The sequence below is a fragment of the Tachypleus tridentatus genome, chromosome 13 (genome assembly GCF_004210375.1).
Source record: "Tachypleus tridentatus isolate NWPU-2018 chromosome 13, ASM421037v1, whole genome shotgun sequence".
Taxonomy (NCBI): Eukaryota; Metazoa; Arthropoda; class Merostomata; order Xiphosura; family Limulidae; genus Tachypleus; species Tachypleus tridentatus.
Genome location: NC_134837.1, coordinates 185,399,155 through 185,420,123, shown reverse-complemented (window position 1 = coordinate 185,420,123; position 20,969 = coordinate 185,399,155). Strand labels below are relative to the sequence as shown.

General features: G+C 30.6%; 1 protein-coding gene across 7 annotated transcripts in view; it reads left to right on the top strand.

Moving 5' to 3' along the window:
* The window catches only part of Abca3 (ATP binding cassette subfamily A member 3), a 61,540-nt gene that overhangs the window by 24,812 nt on the left and 15,759 nt on the right, over positions 1–20,969 (top strand). For all 7 annotated transcript variants that reach the window (XR_013021438.1, XR_013021439.1, XM_076481584.1 and 4 more), the window contains 10 exons: positions 2,990–3,163; positions 5,442–5,623; positions 9,975–10,109; positions 10,732–10,849; positions 11,506–11,660; positions 13,523–13,678; positions 14,052–14,262; positions 17,674–17,923; positions 18,638–18,732; positions 19,535–20,151. Coding sequence is in view for 5 of the 7 variants with exons in the window: in XM_076481584.1 (XP_076337699.1) it covers positions 2,990–3,163; positions 5,442–5,623; positions 9,975–10,109; positions 10,732–10,849; positions 11,506–11,660; positions 13,523–13,678; positions 14,052–14,262; positions 17,674–17,923; positions 18,638–18,732; positions 19,535–20,151 (2,093 nt within the window). In the remaining 2 variants the exon portion in view is untranslated. The remainder of the gene's footprint in view (positions 1–2,989; positions 3,164–5,441; positions 5,624–9,974; positions 10,110–10,731; positions 10,850–11,505; positions 11,661–13,522; positions 13,679–14,051; positions 14,263–17,673; positions 17,924–18,637; positions 18,733–19,534; positions 20,152–20,969) is intronic.

Genomic DNA, 20,969 nt, shown 5'->3' with positions numbered 1-20,969 from the left:
TCTCACAAAAAAAGTTCTCTATTAGGTATAATCTTTCAGCCCATGAAAAATATAGAATGCTCCTGAATACAGTGAATTTTTGTTTTGAATGTCTGTCATTGATACTTAACAGCATATGTACATATAGAGAGAGTAGAACTTTAAATGCAGTCCAAAGTGATATATACAATATTATACATAAGCTGCACAAGTTGTATTAATAGTGTTAAATTTATATTCTTTATTTATTTTCTCTCAACAAACATTATTCCTGAATTAGGGTAAAATTTATTTTCGTATGAGAACTACTTGATGAAATGAGACAAATATATCGCTATAGGTACACTGTGATTACATGCCCCTCAACAAAGACGTTGCCAGGTTTAAATAGGTGTCTAAGGTTGAAATTATTTATTGCTTAAATTCAAAATTGCATAAATGTTGCTTTATTTCTTTACTGAGAAAATGTTTTTGTGAGATATGGTATTTCATTTTTAACTTTGGATTTGATATTGAACATTTAACATTCAGTGTTAAAGATGAAGTAACGTATCTCATGAAAACATTTTATTAGTAAACAAATAAAGCAAAAATATATGCAGTTTCAAATTTAATTAACTGTTGGTTACTTGAATGTTTTATGTGAATAAATTTGCAAATAACATCTTTACCAGTTTAGTGTTCACAATCGGTTTTGGTGTTGCAGGTGAAGTAGATTATATTGTTTGTTGCATTAAAAGTATTTATTAAAATACTTGAAGTTTGTGGGTGTGTAAAATAGTTATTTTTAGTGGTTTTAGTTCTTTATAATAAATTTTTATTATGATAATTACTTTGCATTCATAGTTTATAATATGGATTTAGAAGTATCTTAAATTTCTTATTAAAGTGGCTGAAATTTGTGAGATGTTATTGAATGTCTGGACTGTCAGGCAGTTTCTGTAATTCTGTTTAGCAGTTTAAAGTTAGTTAGTGTTAGTAGTACATAGCTTTAGTAGCTCTGCTATAAGAAACACAGGGAATTGAACCCAAGACCCTTGAATTACTTTTCACCGACTCAGCAGAATTGTAGTAACAGTATGTAGTAATAATATTTACAATAATAACAAATTCACAAGACTAAAATTGGACAAAGCATAAATAGTCTACTGTGTAGCTAAATGTTTAAAAATACAATAATATCAATGTTTTAATTACTCTAGACAATGGTAATAATTGAAAATCCTAATTTTCATCACTTGATTATTTTCTTAACAGTTAATTCCAAAGATTATCTTGCCTCTCTCACCTAATAGTTTTTCTTGTTCAGTGCTGCTCTCTGTGTGCACAGGTTTTTTTTCTCACTGCTAGCCTCTAAACTCCTACATTTTAACAGGTTCAAATGTATTATCACAACAACCCCCCACGAACAGGAGCATGACACACTCTCCTTAAACAACTGACTCCATCTTTACAGTAGGACCCAATCTTCTCTTCTTCATTTGGTACAGTAGTGTTAAGATTTGTTCATGTTACTACTTGTGCTGTGTATATATATTTCAGTTTCTCAGTTGGCTTGTGTTGGTTGTGGATCTGTGCACATGTGTCTTGACTCCAAAGGCAGAAGGGAACCCTCATCTCTTCTGCTCCTTCATCTTGAGGTGAAGAAGACAGTATAGATATTCCTTCTACTGCAGACCAGATGATAAATACCTGATGTTTGCTGGTTTTGTACTGCAGTTCACCCACCAGTTATGGTCTGATGCACCCTAGCCATTCTATATCATGGAGCACATCCATCTATATATTATACTTAATGTTTGGGGAACCCTCAATGTATCTTCTCCTGCTGTTTGGAGAACTGGTTTTGGAAAAGAACTATCTGTGAACCAGTTGTTAATCATTACTAGTTGGTTAGGGAATCCCCATTGTACCTTTTCCTGGAAGTCTGTTCCTAGAAGGTCTGGTTTTGGAATGGAGCTGGACCAGTCAATGTAAATACATTCCTGGTTGTACTTCCCTTTTCCTCCTGATTTTACAACACACATTTCTACAATGGACAAAGAATATACCTGGTACAGATGTGATTTGGTCTCCCATGAATATGTTCCTCCAGTAAGAGATGTCCTAGACATTCTTGGGCTGCTTTCCAAATGCCAATTCTCCAAGTAAAGTTTGTACCAGTATTTGTTCCATCAAGTCAGTGTGAGATTAACTAATCAGAACTGAAACTCTAAAAAAACCATTTCCAGAATTAACAGGTAGTTGTCTGTTTGCCAACTGGTATTAAGTTTGGTTGGTTTAATTTTGATTCTTTCACTACTGTATTGTGAAATACTGATTTCACATATTAATTAAGCTGTATTATAAAGCCTCCAAGCATCATTTATACTAAATGGTGTCTTGCAGTTTTTGTTAGTAGACAAACAGTTAAAAATTAATAATTATTTTAATTATTATTGTTAAGAAGTTTCTAGGAGCAAAATGTTTTAGTATTTTGGTCAATTGGATGTAAGAAGGGTAAATAATTATTTGACCTTATTAGCCAAGAGTTGATAAAATGAAATGAATTATTCAGCACTTAGTACATTTGTGACAAATATCATCTACCTTTTTAACATTTACCAAACTTACAGTACAGGTTATTATATTGTATGCATCTTGATATATGTACTCAAGTTATAACTTATCTACTGCATTTAAAAATGTATGTGTTTTAGGTGTTAATGTAATTTATATTATGGTTGAAACAGGTTTTTAATGGTATTTTATCTTGTGTTTTAAGTTGACTTATGACCTGGGTAAAACAAACCAAACAAATTTGCTTCATACTGTTATAAACAGTCATTTGTAGTTGCTGTTTATGCATAGTCAGTTTGTTTATTAACAATGCTGAGATATTAATCATTAATTTTGTTAATTTCATCTAAGCAGTTTCTTATTTTAATAAAAGCTAATTATACTCACGTTTCACTGAGATGTTACAACAGCATAAACAAGTGTATAACATTTACTGTTTGTATTATTTCAGCTAGTTCTGCAGCAGCAGGTGCAGGTATGGTTTTTTTTCTAGCTTTTATTCCCTACTTCTTCATCCAGCCTCGTTACAGTGATATGTCATTGATGGAGAAACTGGCGAGCTGTCTTCTTTCAAACACTGCATTGGCCATGGGTTCGATGCAGTTGGCAATGTGGGAGGGAACTGGTGAGTTGAATACTGGTCTTTAAATTGTCCTCTTGCTTTTAGACATCAGGTCATGAAAATTATCTGATTTTTGTTTAACCTGTAAAACTTTATAATGTTTTAGTAATTTAAAATTGCTATTAACCCTGTTTAAGCAAGGCAGAAAACATTTATATTATATGTTTAACCCTGTGTACTGATGGTTGGTTGATTGGAGTGAGTGCATATCAGAAAGTTAATATTTAATGTTAATATGAATGCATTAGTGTTTCTTCATTGAGTTTAGTAAGCTTGTAGTAAACAATAAATGTATGACAAAAAAAATCAAATTTTTAATAAAGTATTTCTGTGAAATAAATATGAAATAAATCTAAATTATTATTTTATCTTTCTAGAATTACTTGAGGTTTTAATAAAAAATTGCAGTAACTTATTCTAAAATCTTCATTCATCTATCTTTTTTGCAACTGATTTAATGTTTAATTGTTCCTTTAATCATTTACAATTACTAAACATGAGCAAATGAACTAAATTCTATGAAGAGATTTTAGCTTAAATAATGTAAATGAATTATGTAAATCAGGAACAGCTTGCTCAACATACCTCACTCAAATGTTTTATTTAATTTTGTTTCATTTGTGTTGTATTATTTAACCTAATTTTTACATTTTAGCCTCTTTTAACAATATTTATATATTTAATAATTATTTAAGAATAAATACAAAATATTTTTATGCTATTAGCCCTAATGAAACTAAGCCTAAACTTTTATAATGATGATGATACATAAAGTAATTATAATTGATTTCAGATATGTAAGTTAGATCACAAAATAATAACATGCACAGTGAACTAATGCTTTATAATCTGGTTTTATAATTAAAGTATAAGTCCTTAAAATAATTCAGTTATCTAGTCATCAAGAACTTGCCAATTAGCAACAATGAAACTGTAGGCTGAATAGTTTAAATGCTGTCATCAGAACAAATTCTTATACATAAATCAGTGAAGTGAAATGTTTTCTTTCTGTTGGTTATAAATAATCCAAGAACAGATATGTATGAGACAATTAGGGACTTTTGTGAAAGAGATGATGTAATAAGAGGACATTTCAAGTTGGTTTGTATTTCCACAAACAAAAAAAAGGTTGGAGACCATAAGATTAGATGATACTTTAGTAATATCTGTACTAAAAATGTACAAGTTATGCCAAGTTCAAGACATCACCACTCTTTTTCCTGTGATGGGATTCAAACTCCTGACTCAAAAGGGTGGTGATAAAATTGAAAGTGAGTGAGTTGAAGCAAACAGATGTTCTGTGATACAAACAAGTAAAGACAGAGAATTATTTTAATGTTTGATTTTGAAACTAAGAGATTAAAATGTCATTGAAATTTGATTTATTGACTCTGTTTTGATGCCAAGTTTACTTATTATGTGTGGATCACTATCCTTCATGTAAGATAACTATAACTTAAATGAGTCAACAAATTCAAGTTGGTCAAAAACACAATGCAGCAAATTAAAATGGCTTTAATTAGTATTCTTACTGGTATGTTTGAAACAAAATTTTCAAGCTAGTTTATATGTCTTTGTCTTTCCAATTGAAGTATATCACTGAGAAGGCTGTCAGATTTTCCACATATAGTAAATAAAGTATTATCCAATGATAAAGTCTGACTAGAGCACTTAAGTGTAATGTTTCCTTTCACATGTGGTCAACCAGTTTAAAGATTTCTTTAAGAAAGAGGCAGAAAAATGATCCATTTGTCTCATTGTATATGAAACAAAATCAGCATTGGAGATAATATTTCTGTGAGTCAGTTACAAGTGTGGTAAAGAACAGTGATTTTTTGAATTGCATCTACCAGTAATGTTTATTTAGCTGGAAGTTAATAGTCATGAATTATTAAGAAACAGACAGACACACATGAACACACAGATATGTATATATTCAAAGGTCATTGGATTGACTAAACATTGTTAAAAATGAAATTGTTTGTTCACTATTTTTAGGTCATATCAGTCTAGAATTAGATGTTCGTGTATATGTTAACCAGACATGAAAGTGGTAATTTCTTGTCATAGGACACAAAGAAAATTTTTGAAATGTTTTCTGTAACTGAAATCTTTCTGCTGTGTAGTTTCTCTGATACACACATTTATGTGCTATACTGAATACACCATTATTACAGTATTAGAATTCAAGCTTTCTTGGATAATTTACTTTCCTGTTACTTAAGCGTAAGATTAAGATTTGTTACCATGCCAATTGATACATTGAGAATTTGTTTTACAGGTGCTGGTGCACAGTGGAATAATATATCTTCGCCATCTTCTCCTGATGATACACTGTCACTTTGGTTGATATTTGTGATGTTAATTTTTGATGGTATCTTGTACTTGATCCTTACTTTGTACATTGAAATTGTCCATCCTGGGAAATATGGGGTACCACAACCGTGGTATTTCCCCTTTTTGGTATGATTGGCTTTATAATTCTTTCTGTACTGAATCCATTTTACTTGTGCATGATACAAGAATTGTCAGAAATATATTTTATCTTTTAGGAACATTTTTGTATAGATTAATATATCTGTTATAAAATGTTTATTTAAGTTGATATTATATCATTCAAAATTGACCTTATAGCATGAAATTTGTTATTTTGCTTTAATTGGACACTTAGAGTTTTGCTTACCAGCTTTTTTTTCAGAAGCATTCTGCTCTAACAAAACTGATAGCATAAAGTTTATTTAAATGGTTTGAAGCTTTGTACTGCCAGTAATGTTTTTGTTTTAGTAGAACACTCCTAAATAAGCTGTGTAGTAAAGAGAAATAACAAAGTTGGTGTTTATTTCAAGTACTAACTCTCATGTGTAATGCTACAACTTGAAAAGGTTGAAACTTTGTAGAATGGATGTCTACTGTCTGTCGTAGAGACACAAGTGTAGAGGATGATGTTTTGAAAGTCTTCTGCCTTTCGTCTCCACAATAGGCAGTTGCCGTCCATTCTACAAAGTTTCATCATGAATACTCTGCCTAAACAATTTAACAAAGAATATGTGAAAAGGTTATTAAAGTGGCTGAATGTAATGTGCAAAAAAAAAGTTGTTCTTACTGAATATCTGAAAAAGACGAATGCACCAGCTTAAACAATGTGAACTATAGGGACTTAAAGCTTCAGGAATTTCCACATTACATTTTTGTATTGAGTAAATGTGCTATAGTATAGCTTAAGTAATTTATAATTATCACATATATATAATAGCTTTAAGTATTTGATTTTATTTCTCTAAAAAATATTTCTCACATTTAATCCAACATCTTATTCTACTTTGCCATTCATTTCAAGGAAAATTCATTTATAATAAGTCACGATGGTAAAGATAGTTTACTTTGAAATAAAAAAAAGTATTTTTCTGAAGTATGTTTTTGCAATTCTACTTGAAATTATGTCATGTGATGTACATTATAGAAACTTCACATTTTATTAAAGTTTTGTTGTACATCAATAATAAATAATTTAAAATTACTGAGTTATGAAAGCACAGAACTTGTCACCTCCCACAAGTCTTATGTAGCATTATCTTTTCTTAGTGTTTTATTTTCTTACCACTTCCAGCTTCTACTTATCATTCTCTGCATTGTGTTTTTGTAAAGAAAAGAGTAATTTTGATGTGCACTATATTTTATTTTTGTGAGTGAAGTGATAGTTCTGCATCTGTTGTGTCGTCATAAATGATACTGAAGTTGCGCATGAATAATGCAGGTTTTAAGTTTGGACATTTAGCTATGTTAAACTATGTTCTGTTTGGCAGCAAACTAAGGCAATGTATGTAAAGTTGTTGAAATTGAAGCAATTAAGGAAACATTCAGATAAAATAACTTTGGATTGTAACTCATGACAATAACTGTACTTTTTAGTGACATGTATAAACTTCTTAGTATTTCATCTCTCTTTCATTTCATATTAGAATAAAGTACTAAAAGAAATATCTTGATGAATGTTATCCAAGTTGAAGGTGATTTTATATTTGTATGAAATGGAAGTTTCTTATCAACAATAAAAAAACTGAAAATCTAAGATGGAAGTATATTTTACTTGTGCTGGTTGTGAAGATTTGAATCTTTATTTGCTAGCCGTGTTTTCAAAAATACTTCTCACTATTTGCAGGTTTCTCAGGCATTACCAACACATTATATATAGCTACTCTTCATGGAGAAAGTGAATGAAATTGTATAACTCTTTTAAACTAAAACTAGATACTGTTAACAAGTCTTTGCTAAGATTTGTGCAATTTGGTTAACCACTTCCTTATTGAGAAGGACAGAAATTGCAGATGTCAGTGACACTCCTGATACAGAATGGGTTAATGAAGAATGTGATTCTAAGATGAATAATTATTCAAGTTTTTTTGTTTTTTTTCAATCTCGAAAGCAGATGTACAAGGTTGTGTGCAATTGTACCTCATACCACCATCAGAAGCTTTTTATCTTTCTCTTGTTTGTTTATCATTATTTCAATTCACTGTTTGAAATTGTGATGTCCATGTATCTGCTTCAGGATCAGTATAGTATTTTACAATGTTACCATTGTTTTATTTCAGAGTGGTTTCCTAACTTCTCTGGCATGAAGCATTTCTTGAACTTCATGAAGCACATGAAGGATCAGTATAGTATTTTACAATGTTACCATTGTTTTATTTCAGAGTAGTTTCCTAACTTCTCTGGCATGAAGCATTTTCTTTAAAAATCAAATGAGTAGTTATTCTGATTGGTTCTACTTGATATTTAATAGTCTTTATTTTTATGTTCAGTTTAATAGTTTGGATTCAGTGAATTAGAACTGTTGCCAGTTTTTAATATGTTACAAAACTTTGATATTGATAAAGTTACAACCATTGAAATTCAGGTTTTATCATTGAATTAACTTGAACATCTGAAGTTTTTGTCAGGGTTCTTAAAACACAATTTATTTTCTTGGGTTCCAAAATGAAGCAGTATAAACAACTTTTTTAGGTCTTTCACTTTTATTAAGTTCAAGAAGGAAGCACACGTTAAAAGAGTGGATCACATGTGGTGATGATACTTTGTAATATACATCGTAAAAGTTACACTTCTCTATAATGTTTGACTTGAATAGATGTATGCACAAGGAAACCTTGGATTATCCTAAAGTTTAAAGTTTAAATACAGCAATGATTATATTGAAAATATAACTGAAACATTAAACTAGAACATTAGTCCACTTAACCCTTTCATGTTAAACACTTCTGAGCAAGTCCCCATGTTACATTTAAATCCCTTATTTTAAAAGAAATCTTTAAAAACTTCACAAGAATTTGTCACGTAACCCATGTGCCATTAATTATCTCATATTTGTCATTCTTAATCTTGTTCAAGATAATAATAGTCATGCACTTACATAACTAGACAGTAAGTTTGATTACTTAACCTATTGACAAGTTCTTTGAATGAATGCATTTGAAACAAGTAATAAATTTTGTCAACCTCTGATGGTGCCATGCTCACCTTTTATACATTTTTTTGGGCTTTTGTACCTGCATGTAGAGGTTAAACATGCTGGTGTATAGTTATTAGAAATAGCTCTGTTTATACTATAATCCACTAATAGTTATTTTGAAATTGGTTCCCAGTTGTCATCTGGTAGATGTCACTACCTGTTGTATTGTTGTCTGCTTGGTTCCTAATAGCACTTGTAGTTTTTTCTTAGCTAAATATGTTATAGATAGGGAAAAAGAGAGAGATTTAAACTATATTTAGGTTTTACTTTTACATTTCAGTGAATTATATATTATTTGTTTTAGAATGTATAATTGAAAGGTTTAAATGTTTTTAAATATTCATAATACTTTGTGTCAGTTCTCAAGGCTTAAATTCTTGCACAAAGAGAAAGTAATTTTGCAGAAGCTTTGTGCATCTCTGCTAAAGATATTGTAATTATTCCCCCAGTACACTGTTGACTTGTGCAGATATGAGTAATATAGGAAAGGAAAATGAAACGTTAAAAATTAACTATATGTGAAAAGACCTGAAGTTACAAATATAACCAAACAAAGATCTTTTAAAGTGTGTTACAACAAATTAAAACATATATACATTATATATACAGTTATTGTTATGGTAGAAGAAATTAAAAATAAAATATAAACATTTATCTTAAAAAACTTTTGATATTTATTTATGAGATTCTAGAGCTTATGGAAAGTAAATATGAACACTGTAAGATAAAGAAAAGCATTTTTATGCTTAAAATTAAAATCACTATGCATGTGAACAATTAAGAGTGTGAGTGAAAATAACTACAATATATGAATAATGTTTTTAGTAAAACACGCTAATGAAATAATGTCATTCTTTCTGTACAAGATACTTATAATCTTTAATAGAATCTTGCCAGTTTTTCTGAGGATATGTTAAGAAATATCAGAGTTACAATGTATATTGTTACACTAGTGAAATTCCCAATGTAGCACCTAGCAAATTGCAGGCAACCATACTGAAAGGATTAAGACTTGGGTTTCTTTCATGAAGCTTTTAAGACTTTTTTCTAAGTATATTATTCATTACTGAAACAAGATGAAGCCTTATGTTAACTAGAGAAAATCAGAGCTCTCTAAACAGTCCAAAGTTTCTTCTTTTAAAAGACATTCAATTATAATGTTATTAACTTGGTATGTTTAGTTTTTAAACCTACATGAAATATATGAAGTAATATATTTACTTTTAATGTTTTTGTTTCTCTGTGAAAGAAAAAAAGGTTGTCAGTCCTAATAATAATAATAATCCTGAATATTTGTTTTCACAGAAATCTTATTGGTGTGGCTTAGAAACCAGAGACCATCATTCTGTTCCAGTGTCAATAACCAATCAAGGAAAGGAGATTTTTGAGGAAGAACCAATAGGATTAATGCCAGGGATCCAGATAATGTCATTGACAAAGGTATTTAAAATCAAAGGCTATAATAAGTTTAATGAATAACTAATATGTTTACATGTCACATAGCCCCTTGGTGGGTCAGTGGTACTCTTAGACTTTAAACAGTAAAATCTGGAACTTTATTCCATGTGGCAGACCAGGTAGCCCAGTGTGATTGTGCTATAAAATAAACATTATATGAAAATAGTTACAGAATACTTTATTAAATATGAGAGAAATGTACACATTAATTGTAAACTTATTTGTTTGGCAACATGACTATCATAGTGCCATACCTTAATTATTAAAGAAAAGAAAACAAACCATAGTAAACAACATTAAAATGTCTTTAGATGTTATAAATCATATGTAGACTCATATATAAATGTTTGTAATAAATATGAAACCTGCATTAAAATTCTTTTATTTGATGTAATATTTATTTACTAGCTAGTTTTGCACTCTTGATGATTGTGAATGGAATGTGTGGAACCTCTGAACTGGATTGGTTTTGATGTAATTAGATTTGTTTATTCAACAACATAATATATTTTTGGCTTTTACATGGTTTGTAACTAGTAAGATATGTTGCATGTTTGTATATTTATTAACTGTTGTTACTTAACATTTTTTTCATTGTTAAAAGGTTTTTGGCAAAAAGTATGCTGTTAACAACATTACTATTAATATGTACCGCAGCCAAATAACAGCATTATTGGGGCACAATGGTGCAGGCAAATCGACAACTATATCGATGTTGACAGGTGAGTTTAGTAAATAACCTCTGATCCAGCATCGCTGGATCAACTAGTGTAACACTTTTAGATAGACAAACTAGAGTTCAGAGCAATTAGCATTGTAGTCAAATTGATATGTTACAAACATAGTTAAAGTTTTCTTACTGTTTTACCGTATTAACCTTAGTTATCCAAGCAGAAAATGGTAAAACAAAAAAAAAGTAATTAGGTTATTTTCAAAAGATAATTTATGTAACCTAAAGTTTTGAAATAAGAATAAATAAACCAATTCAGATTTTCATGGAATAACTTGAGATTCCTTCATCACAGATGAATTTTCAGTTTTGAAAGTCATGGTTAGCAAGTGGTTCACTTGGTATAATGAACTTATAATGTACAATCATAAATCCACTGTTACTAGTTTTTGTAATTTGTTTTTACTTTGACAATGAAATGATTAATTACAGAGTAAAGATGAAACCTTTAGTGTACTGAATGGTCTTTGTTAAAAGTTGCATTATGTAGTTCAAGATTTACATGTAAGATGTTTGTATATTCCTAATTTATTCCCTAATGCACAAATGTATAAATTTATTTGCTCAATTAAGTAATTCCTTTTATGTGATGATTAAGAAATAGCATAAATTTAGTTATCAGTGTTTAAGAGTTGTTTTGTTTTGTAGGTTTGTTCCCAGCCACCTCTGGGACAGCATTAGTGAATGGCTATGACATATCTAATGAAATTTTGGAGGTCCACTCTGGACTAGGAATTTGTCCACAACATGATGTCCTTTTTGATGACCTGACTGTAGCAGAGCACTTAGAGTTTTTTTGCAAGGTCTGCTTCACATTTATAGCTTGTAATGAAGACTTTATCTGAAGGTTGAATGTTGCTTGTTTCTGCATTTTTCCAGAGCTACATTCAGATTTATTGTAATAAAATTGGCATCAGAATTTAGTTTTTAAAATGTTAATATTTTATAAGTTTTAAACCTATTGCCACAGGTATCTTTCACATGACATAAGGTTTTAGTGTCTTATATTCAAAATGTTATTAATTTACTTTTATATGTTATACCAATGAGAATAGCATAAAATCTTGTATTTCAGAACAGCTGGTATGGATATTAACACTTTTATTGCTCTCTGCTTATCAATAAAAGTGATAATACACATACCAGAGATTCTGAGATACATTTTTATTTCAAGTGGGTTTCTCATCATCAAGAACATAAAATCTTAAGATATTAATTGTACAGAGAAATATTTTTAAAAATCTCAATTTTTTCTTGTGTGACACATATGACATGTTTTGTCTTCCCTATTTTATCCATCACCCCTCAAGAAAGTATGAAATTCAACATCAGTTACTCTTTATAAAATCTTCACTGCTCAGATGAACCACATTTATTAAAGTCTTCAAGTTTGTTTGTTTACAGAGCTGTTGACTAGAAAATCAGGCCCTTCCTGCCACACCTGCCTCTGACAACTTCTCTTTCGTAATTTTTTATATTGTAATAGTTCTTTCTTATGGTTAATTACACAAGTTTTGTTCCTGGATAGTATGTGTTATTTCTTAATTGCTTGTGTTGTAAAAGTACAGAAAATGGCCATTATTCCCTTCAAACTTTGTTTTTGTGACCTGGATAATGAAATTTAGAAACTAACCTATTTTTTGTGTAAAATTTGCACATTTTCATTTACATAAGGTCTGAATAAAACAACATATGAATCAAAATTTACATGTATTTATTCTAAAGTTACACAAAAATGAACAAAAATGTTTAGAAGTGAGTAGTTTTTCAAGATTTGTGACTGTAATGTAAATTACTTTCACGTATCAGCCCCCAAATATAGTATCCCATCATGTTTTCGTTATACGCTCCCAGGTCACAAAAGCAAAGTTTGTAGAGAACAGTAGGCCAGGAACTTTCTGCCCAGGAACAAGAAAAAGTAAAAATTTTGTTACATAGTGTTACGTATATTAGCTGTAACCAATAGAAAGTCAAGGTTTTCTTCTATCAAATCTTGTGTTGTATAGCATTATTTTCTGAATAGTTAAATGCTAGTTTCACTTAGAGTACATTGTTCCTGTGTTGTCATCATTTATTTCACCATTTTGTATTTAATTTCCAGGCCCCCATTGGCACACAAATATGTCTATGGACTTACAGTGCTAGAAACCAGGTTTCGTTACTTATGGTGGGCAGAGTGTGGATAGTCTATTGTGTAGCTTACTGGTTAACTTCAAACAAACAAATTTACTTTCTATTTTTCATTTGTTACTGTTTATAATCCCTATTAGTCGGCTTTTAAACTGTTCTGTTTTATTTTAGTACATTTTAATTGACCAGTATTTCCAAAGGTGTCATGTAAGCTTCTATCTCAACTCACATGTAATAGCCACAGTTTTTCAACATTGTTACAAGCCTTATTCTAAATCTAGTGAATAAATAATAAAAGTAAAAAACAAAGCTGTGTATAATTGAAGGTTTTTTTCTGAACTCCTTTCTCTCTTTATTCAGTGAAAAGTTTATATCCTAATGAATCCATACGTAAACAGTTGATAACCATGGTTTTAAAAATGTTCTACACATTCTGTGAAATATTATTTTTGTTAACACTTATAATGTAAGTGACAAAGAAGATTGAATGAAACAGGTTTTATTGCTAGTGTATGAATTATCTTTTGTTTTTTAGTTAAAGGGCTACATCCCAGACCTTGTGAAGCCAGAGGTGGACAGAATGATCAAAACTCTTAATCTAGAAGACAAAAGAAATGCTCTTGCTAAGACGTTGTCTGGTGGTATGAAACGCAAGCTGTCAGTAGGAATAGCTTTAGTTGGAGGCTCACAGGTGACTTCAGTTTTGAAACTTTAGTTATTTGTGATTTATGTTGTTAATACAGTTATTGTCTGAGTACTAATTTCATAAGAAATATGTTGTAAGTTTTAAGACTCTTATAATGGGAAAATGAGCCATGTTTTCCAATTTCTCAGACTACTTGACTTTTGAAGTCTTCTAAACTATTTTAGGCATCCTCTATCTGATTTACCCGAAGCCAACAATTTTAATTACCATATTCAAATGTGTCATTTGAAGATCTGAAAATTAGATGTACCCACTTTATTAACAAGCCTGTAGTTTGTTTAAATGTATCTGTTATTGTGTGGTTTTATAGAAATAACCACTTTATGAAACTACAGTCAGGAAATGTATACCTTTTTAGGTGGTGATGCTAGATGAGCCGACCTCTGGCTTGGACCCATCTGCCAGACGTTTTATCTGGGACTTGTTACAGGCCGAGAAGGAGCACCGTACCATCTTGTTGACAACCCATTTTATGGAAGAAGCTGACATTTTGGGTGACAGAATAGCAATCATGTCTGAGGGAGAGATCCGGTGTTGTGGCTCACCTCTCTTTCTTAAGAAGAAATATGGTATTGTGTTTTATAAATGAACAAATGTTCAAATAAATGCATCATTATGATTCACCACTATTTAAAAAGAAATTACAATTTGTATTTATATAATTAAAGAAGAAGAAATTTTTTCCCTTAGTATAAAAACCCTTAAAGTGTCAACCTGTTCTTGTAATATAACAACTGGTGCACCCCACCGTAGTGAATTGTACAGAGTAATTTTTATTTTTATGCTTGTTACAACACTTACTGTAGTGAAACTGACAGCAGTGAAATTATTCCTGTCTCATGTAGAATATGAAGAAAGCCTTGGAAGTAATTACAGGAAATAATTTGCAGTAATCATCATAATTTTGTTTCTGTTTTATGTGAGTGACTTATTATTACAAATATTTTGTCTAAAAGTTATTATAAAACTTAAAACTCACAAAGGTATGGGTTTTTAGGTTTTTAGTTTTACAGAATGTGTCTGAATATCTGGTAGGGTCCATATAAGAGCATTCTATTGAAACACTGATAGGATCGATGAGTGAGCACTCTGTTGAATTAGTTGGTAGGGTCCATATGAAAGCACTCTGTTGAAAAACTGGTAGGATCCATGTGTGAACACTGTTGAATTAACTGATAGGGTCTGTATGTGAGCACTTTATTGTAAAAACTGGTTGGGTCTATTTGAGAGTACTCTGTTGAATTAGCTAGTAGGGTCGATGTGAGAGCGCTCTGTTAAATAGCTGGTAGTGTCCAGAACACTCTTGTTATCACACGTTTGGTGCACTGCTTGAACCATTTACTTTTATCACAGTTATTTACCATTTATCGTAGAAGTATTGTTTCTGTTGACTTTGAGTGGGAATAGATATGACAAATATCAGAGTAATAAACCCTAGATATTAGAGATGTGATGATTACGTGGATTAGATTTCAACATAATAAAATTGATAATCGTGTCTATCCAGAAACAGAATAATTTTGTTTGGATACTGAAGTTTATCCCAGAACACAGAAACAAACATTTAGGTGATTAAATATCCAATTATGTTGAATAATTACTTCTTTTTATATGTCACATGGCTTATGGCTGGTGTGAGTCAACGTGTTAGATTACATTTTTAATAATCATTGATATAATACAACACAGATTGATCTGTTAAATCAAGGACAAATCCAGTCAGATATGTTGAACAAAAGTTGGTTCTGTATGAAGTTAACATTGTGACCATCTAATTGTGTAAATTTAGATTTAATCAAAAACATCTTAGGTGTGGTTAAAAAAGGATTGCATTTTTTGTTCAAATTTGAGCATAATGGTAGGTAAAATGAGATATGCAACCTGGTTGACTTATGAACAAATATTTGTTGTAAATTATTGTCATTGCTATAAGTGTAGCTACCAGTTTGGCTTACAATTTTTATTTTATTTCTTTAAGTTGCATGTTGAAACTTTTTTGGTTGCACCTTTTTTTTTTCAACCTAAAGTGTTTCTAATTAGATATTGTGACTTTTTGTCAATACACATCAACAAACCACATAAAATAGGATAGTGACACTCGTTAGTAACCAACATTAGCTATAGGAATGCAACCCTATTATTTGGAATAGACATTTATCTTATCAAGTTATTCAGGTTTTTAAACTATAAGGTGATAGTTTTTCCCCTCTAAACTAGTGTTAATAGCTTCCTTTATAGTAATGTCATGGAATTTATATCAACAGTTTCTTGTCATCACCACAATGTAATCAGTACAGCCTTATCAAGCATCAGTATTTATGTTAATTGCTTAAGCTGGTACCAAATGATGCTAAACACTCTTTAATTAGGATAATTTCATAAAATTTAGTAAATTTATGCTGAAATTATGGTAGTGAATAATCAATAACTGACCACCCACAGGATTCTTTTGAAAACTTGAGCTAGAAACTACTGATCTACTTTGCTTAGCCTAACCAATACTTATGTATTTAGACTTGCTTTCATCCTATAGTTCTTGTTGCTCCAAATCAGCCATTTTTAATCTGAATGATAAAACCTAAAAATGGTCCACTTTTACTCTTAGGTGAAGCTTTGGTAAAAATGTTAGGCCAATAGCTCACATGACTTTTTGTGTAGGCATGAGCAGATAGTTTCATTAAATTTGAGCAGTTTTTGTTAACTAACTTTCCAAATGAGGCTTATATTTACTCCATAAGGCTCCTAACTGCAGGTTGTAAAAATCTGTCAGTGTACAAAATTTGAAAAAGAAAAACAATATCTTTAAGAATTAAGAATGTTTTTCTCAAATTTCTGTACTTTTGGTGCAAAGGGAAAAAAAAGTGTATCCTGTAAGGTGTTTTTTTTCAGCTGCAAGACTTATTATTGTGTCTTGATAAAATACATCTAGTATTAAGATGATAATATCATTTTGTTAGGTGTATTTGTAGTCAAAACAGCAATTGTTAGTTTAACAATGATCTAGTGAAATGCAAGATATTGTTTTTTGTTTGTGTATTTATCTTTCTATACACTCAAAATGGCAATCAGAACACCATTGTTGACATAAGTTAACCTTAATTTATACAAGAAGTTTAATGCTAAAAAATGCTCTCTTAATCTCAATATTTATAAAACAGTAATTTTTTTATCTAGAACTGTTGTCATAATTCCTCATGTTTTTCATGCAAACTTAAAAAGTTAAGCTTTTTTTCTTTCAGTTTCAAAATGGTATTTAATAAGTATTATCTTTAACTTAATGACCTTTTTGTTCAAACTTTCTATATAAATATATTAAATATATCTTGTAATTTAGTTTTGACTTAAGGCATTTAAACTACGTAGAAATTAAATGGCAGAAAGTTGTAAATTAAGGTTTCCTTGTATTCATTTATTGTTTTTGGTGTATTATACTGTCAGTAGTTGTATTTCCAGTACATAACCATAATAAGACTAAATTTGAATACAATTTCCTTGCATAAAAAGGTGTTATCTTGATTGAACACTAACAAAACTTGAATTTATCTTTTGTTTGGCCATTGTTACTTTAAATCTTTTTATTGGTTTTGCATAATTTTATTACTGAACAAATAAGTTATTCCAAAGTTACTTAATATAACTACTTTTTTCTTTCTCTGTTAAATTAGTTGATATACATAGTTTCTAAAATAACAAGCATTTTGTTTTCTTTGAATATTTGTTTTAGTGTATTAAAAATAATAGGCTCTTCAGTTTTTTATTTTAAATTCAGTTTTGTCATTACAAGGCAGAGGAAAAAAATTAGCTCATATGTTCATTAGTGGGATTAGATTTTTTGTTAATATACTTTTTATTCAGGGAGCATGCAAAGTGGCAGAGCAAATGTGTATAGACACAATTGAATTATTTAATATTTTACCCAAAAGTCTGTTGGAAATATTTAAAAAAATATCTTTACAATGAGATAAGATAAATGTTTTCAGGTGCTGGTTACCATGTGGTAATGGTAAAGGAGCCACACTGTGATGTTACAGCTACTTCTAATTTGATTTACTCTTATGTACCGAATGCGGAGTTGGAAAGCAATGTCGGTGCTGAATTATCGTTTAATCTACCTAATGATGGACATCCAGTTTTTGAAAAACTGTTTACTGAACTGGAAAATAGAAAGACAGAACTGGGTATTTCCAGCTATGGAGCATCTATTACAACCATGGAAGAAGTGTTTATTAAGTATGCACAAACTTTCAAATTCAAACAAATTATTAGGATAATTGCAGTCTGTATTTAGATTTCATTTACCTGGCCAAAATTAACAGTAAGTCAATATTTGGCTTACTTGGATGATTGGATTAATTTAAATCAGTAACAATTGTAAACACTAGTTTGATCACTTGATTATTTTACTAACATCAAGTGAGTTAACTGTAATTTTAATTAATCAATTATCATATCAAATTATAATTGATATGACCTATTCTCCTTGATAATTAATTTTGTGATTAATCACCTAGCTATATGGCCGAGACTGTTGTAGTCTATAATAATACCTCACTCTTCTGGACTTTTCACTATCTATATTAACATTTTATCAACCTGAGTATTACATTCTATACCAACAGGCCATCCACTTGAGACTGTTATGGTAAAAGATACATATAAACTTTATTAAACCAAGTGTGCTGCAATCTACATCTTTTGGTGGTTCTACCAATTTGATGTAAAATGTTAAAGCAAGTTTTTAAGTTGCTATTGGATGGTAAAATATCTCCAAAATGTGTTTGTTTTCCATTAACATTAAAAGTACAAAAGGATTGTAAATAATATTATTGTAGATGGAATTTCTAGTGTTTATAACAGTTTGAAATCAAGTAAGTATTTATTATTATAAAATTTGAAATTATTTTAACAATTTTTTTGTTTTTCAATGTTTGTACTTTATGATAGAGTTGGAGAATATTCCAACACTGACAGGACAAACATGTTGAAACATGAAGATGAAGAGAATAACATGAATAGAGAAGTTATAAATAAGGAAACAGGTACAGTTTCCCTGAATATATTCATGAAGGTTATAGTAATTAGTGAGTGAAAATATATATAATGTTCTGGGACAAATGGGACCTACTGGTCCAGCCCCGCATAGCCAAGTGGTTAAGGCACTCGACTCGTAATTCAAGGGTCATGGGTTTGAATCCCTGAGGCACCAAACATGATTGCCCTTTCAGCTGTGGGGGCATTATAATGTGATAGTCAATCCCACTATTCGTTGGTAAAAGAGTAGCCCAAGAGTTTGTAGTAGGTGGTGATGACTAGCTGCTTTCCCTCTAGTCTTACACTGCTAAATTAGGGGCGGCTAGCACAGATAGCCCTCGTGTAGCTTTGTGTGAAATTCGAAGACAAAGACAGAGAACATTAAATTTGTGAAACTTCTATTCAGCAACTGTAGTGTTCAATTATGCCCTACAGTTGTAATATAACGTTACCTTATCATACTTTTAATTGTTGAAATCTGTTCATTAAAATGTACCTACGTATTAAATATACTAACTAGTAGTGATACCTTTGTTAAGATCAAGGTAATCGTATCTCTATCTTTCAACATTTATGAAAGGTACATTGTAATGAAAACAAGTTTAAAGCAGATTTGTTTTTCTGATAAAAGTTTAATAAACACATCAATAGTAAGTCTGATATTCACACTGATAACTAGTACTTATGGTTCCTTATTTATGTTGTTTACTATAAAATATTTCTGTAAATACCAGTTTTATATTTCTTGTTGAACAGTAGACCTAATTGTGAACTAGATTACAAAGTAAGGTTATATTCTTCTTTCAACAGGTGAAGTCATCACAGTGGAACTTAGTGTAGAGAGAAGCGTCAGAATAATTCGTTTCGGCCAGCAGTTTCAAGCTTTACTGACTAAGAGAGTTATTTACACCCTACGTAATTGGTTACTGACTTTTTCACAACTATTTCTGCCTGTTTTATTTGTCACACTTACACTTGTCATGTTAAAAACTTTACCTAAGCCACAAGATTTGTCACCTTTGGTGTTAGATCTTTCCGAATTTGATGGTACTGTTGTTCCTTATCAGTCTGGTGCTCAGATTGGAACTGTTGATAATGAAATGGGCAAAGCCTATGTATCTCAGTTTAAAGGAACTGCTAATAATGTTGTTAAAGTAAACTCTTCAGAAAACATTATTGATTACTTAATTGACCAAGGTGTTAGAGATATTGGTCAACTTAACCTACACAATATGATTGCAGCAGTATTTCATCAAACTGGCACCGACAATAAAACATTCCTCAAGTCACTGTTCAACAATCAAGCCTTCCACACTCCAGGTATTTCATTAGCAGCCCTTGACAATGCCATGCTGAAATATTTTACTAATAACAGCTACAGTTTAACAGTGACAAACCATCCTATGCCTAGGACAGTCAGTGAACAGGTTAGTAATGTACTATCTCAAATTAGATAAGTTGCTACATTCTCTAGAAAGTCTATTTTTCTAGACATAATTAATTTGGAAAAGTTGTGTTTAATGCAGGTAGTTTGTCATTTAGAGAGAGGAAAACATTTTTTATCACCAGAGGTAGTTTTAAGCAACTGCTGTTGAAATCATAAACATTTAACACACAGGTTAGAAGAGACTTGTTTACCCCCACATTGTTCCAGTTGGCATACATACAATATTGCTAACAGCTGTGTGAAAACTACTACATTTCTCATCAAAAATGACTGGGCAAGTACTACCATCCCATCACACACTATACCCTGTCCTTACATTTCATAGCTAGCTCATATAAATATATTTTGTGAAACCAAACTTGATTGACAAATAAACAGAAAATTGCAATCACAGCAGTGGAACATTGGTAAATTCTTTTAAGAACCAATCAAAATTGAGATTACTCATGAAATGAATTCATGGCATATTCATAGAACAATTATTCATAAAAAATCAGTTTGATTAACAATTTCTAACATATAGAAAAGCCAGTGTGTTTTGGTAACACTACGTTCCAAGAATGGCTTTTATATCATGTTGTTTAGCAACAGAAGTATAACCTAATAATTTTTTCAGTCTGTGTACTGAATATATGAAATGAAAGGTATAGACAACAGAACTGGAAAAATATTTGATGATTTCTTAATTTATTTCAAGTTTTTATCTCCTCTCACTTTTCGATGAAGTTAGAAAGTTATGGTCTAGATCACCAACTTCATATGTCATGACCTAACTTGTTAGTTATACACCTTTTTTAT